The following is a 531-nucleotide window of genomic DNA, read 5'->3' on the forward strand; positions in this document are numbered from 1 at the left end:
CCGAATACATGGACACAAGAAGTGATGATAGAATATTGATAGTGGTACCGTTTCATCATGCTTACGGATTGGGTTTGCTGTTACTCGGTCTTTTCGCGAACTGTACCTTGATCATAATGCCGACCTTCGAGCCGCAACTCTTCCTAACTCTGGTGCAGGAATATAGGATCACTTATCTGCCGGTGGTGCCGCCAATCGTGATGTTTCTGGCGAAACACCCGTTGGTAGATAGGTACGATTTTTGCAGCGTGAGAGAACTTCTGTCCGCAGCGGCACCACTTTCAAAGAATGTAAGTTTTCTTCTGTTATCATGAAGTTTGTCCCCTTTACCTACCAATCCTCCTTCCTCCATTGCTCTGTACCTAGTTATTACAGCAAGAGAAGCAGCCTTCGGCGGGACTAACAATAAGTGCCGGAAGTGAGTTCTCGATGCTGCAGCTGCTGTGAGTACGAAGGACTTCGAGAGAAAGCCCCGGAAAGTTGTCACATTTGCACTAGACGCGGCCCAAGAAGTAACTTTATCGCGTTCGT

General features: G+C 47.5%; 1 protein-coding gene across 1 annotated transcript; it reads left to right on the top strand.

Annotated features, from left to right (window-relative positions):
• Positions 1–6: 6 nt before the first annotated feature.
• Positions 7–443, top strand: LOC105460438 (4-coumarate--CoA ligase 1-like; the record flags this gene model as incomplete). Its single annotated transcript, XM_011706886.1, has 2 exons — positions 7–290; positions 367–443. Coding segments are annotated over exons 1-2 (359 nt in total), but the record flags the coding sequence as incomplete, so codon positions are not given.
• Between the last annotated feature and the right edge of the window lie 88 nt (positions 444–531).

This window comes from Wasmannia auropunctata, unplaced genomic scaffold (genome assembly GCF_000956235.1).
Source record: "Wasmannia auropunctata unplaced genomic scaffold, wasmannia.A_1.0 LD321965.1, whole genome shotgun sequence".
In the NCBI taxonomy this organism is placed as follows: Eukaryota; Metazoa; Arthropoda; class Insecta; order Hymenoptera; family Formicidae; genus Wasmannia; species Wasmannia auropunctata.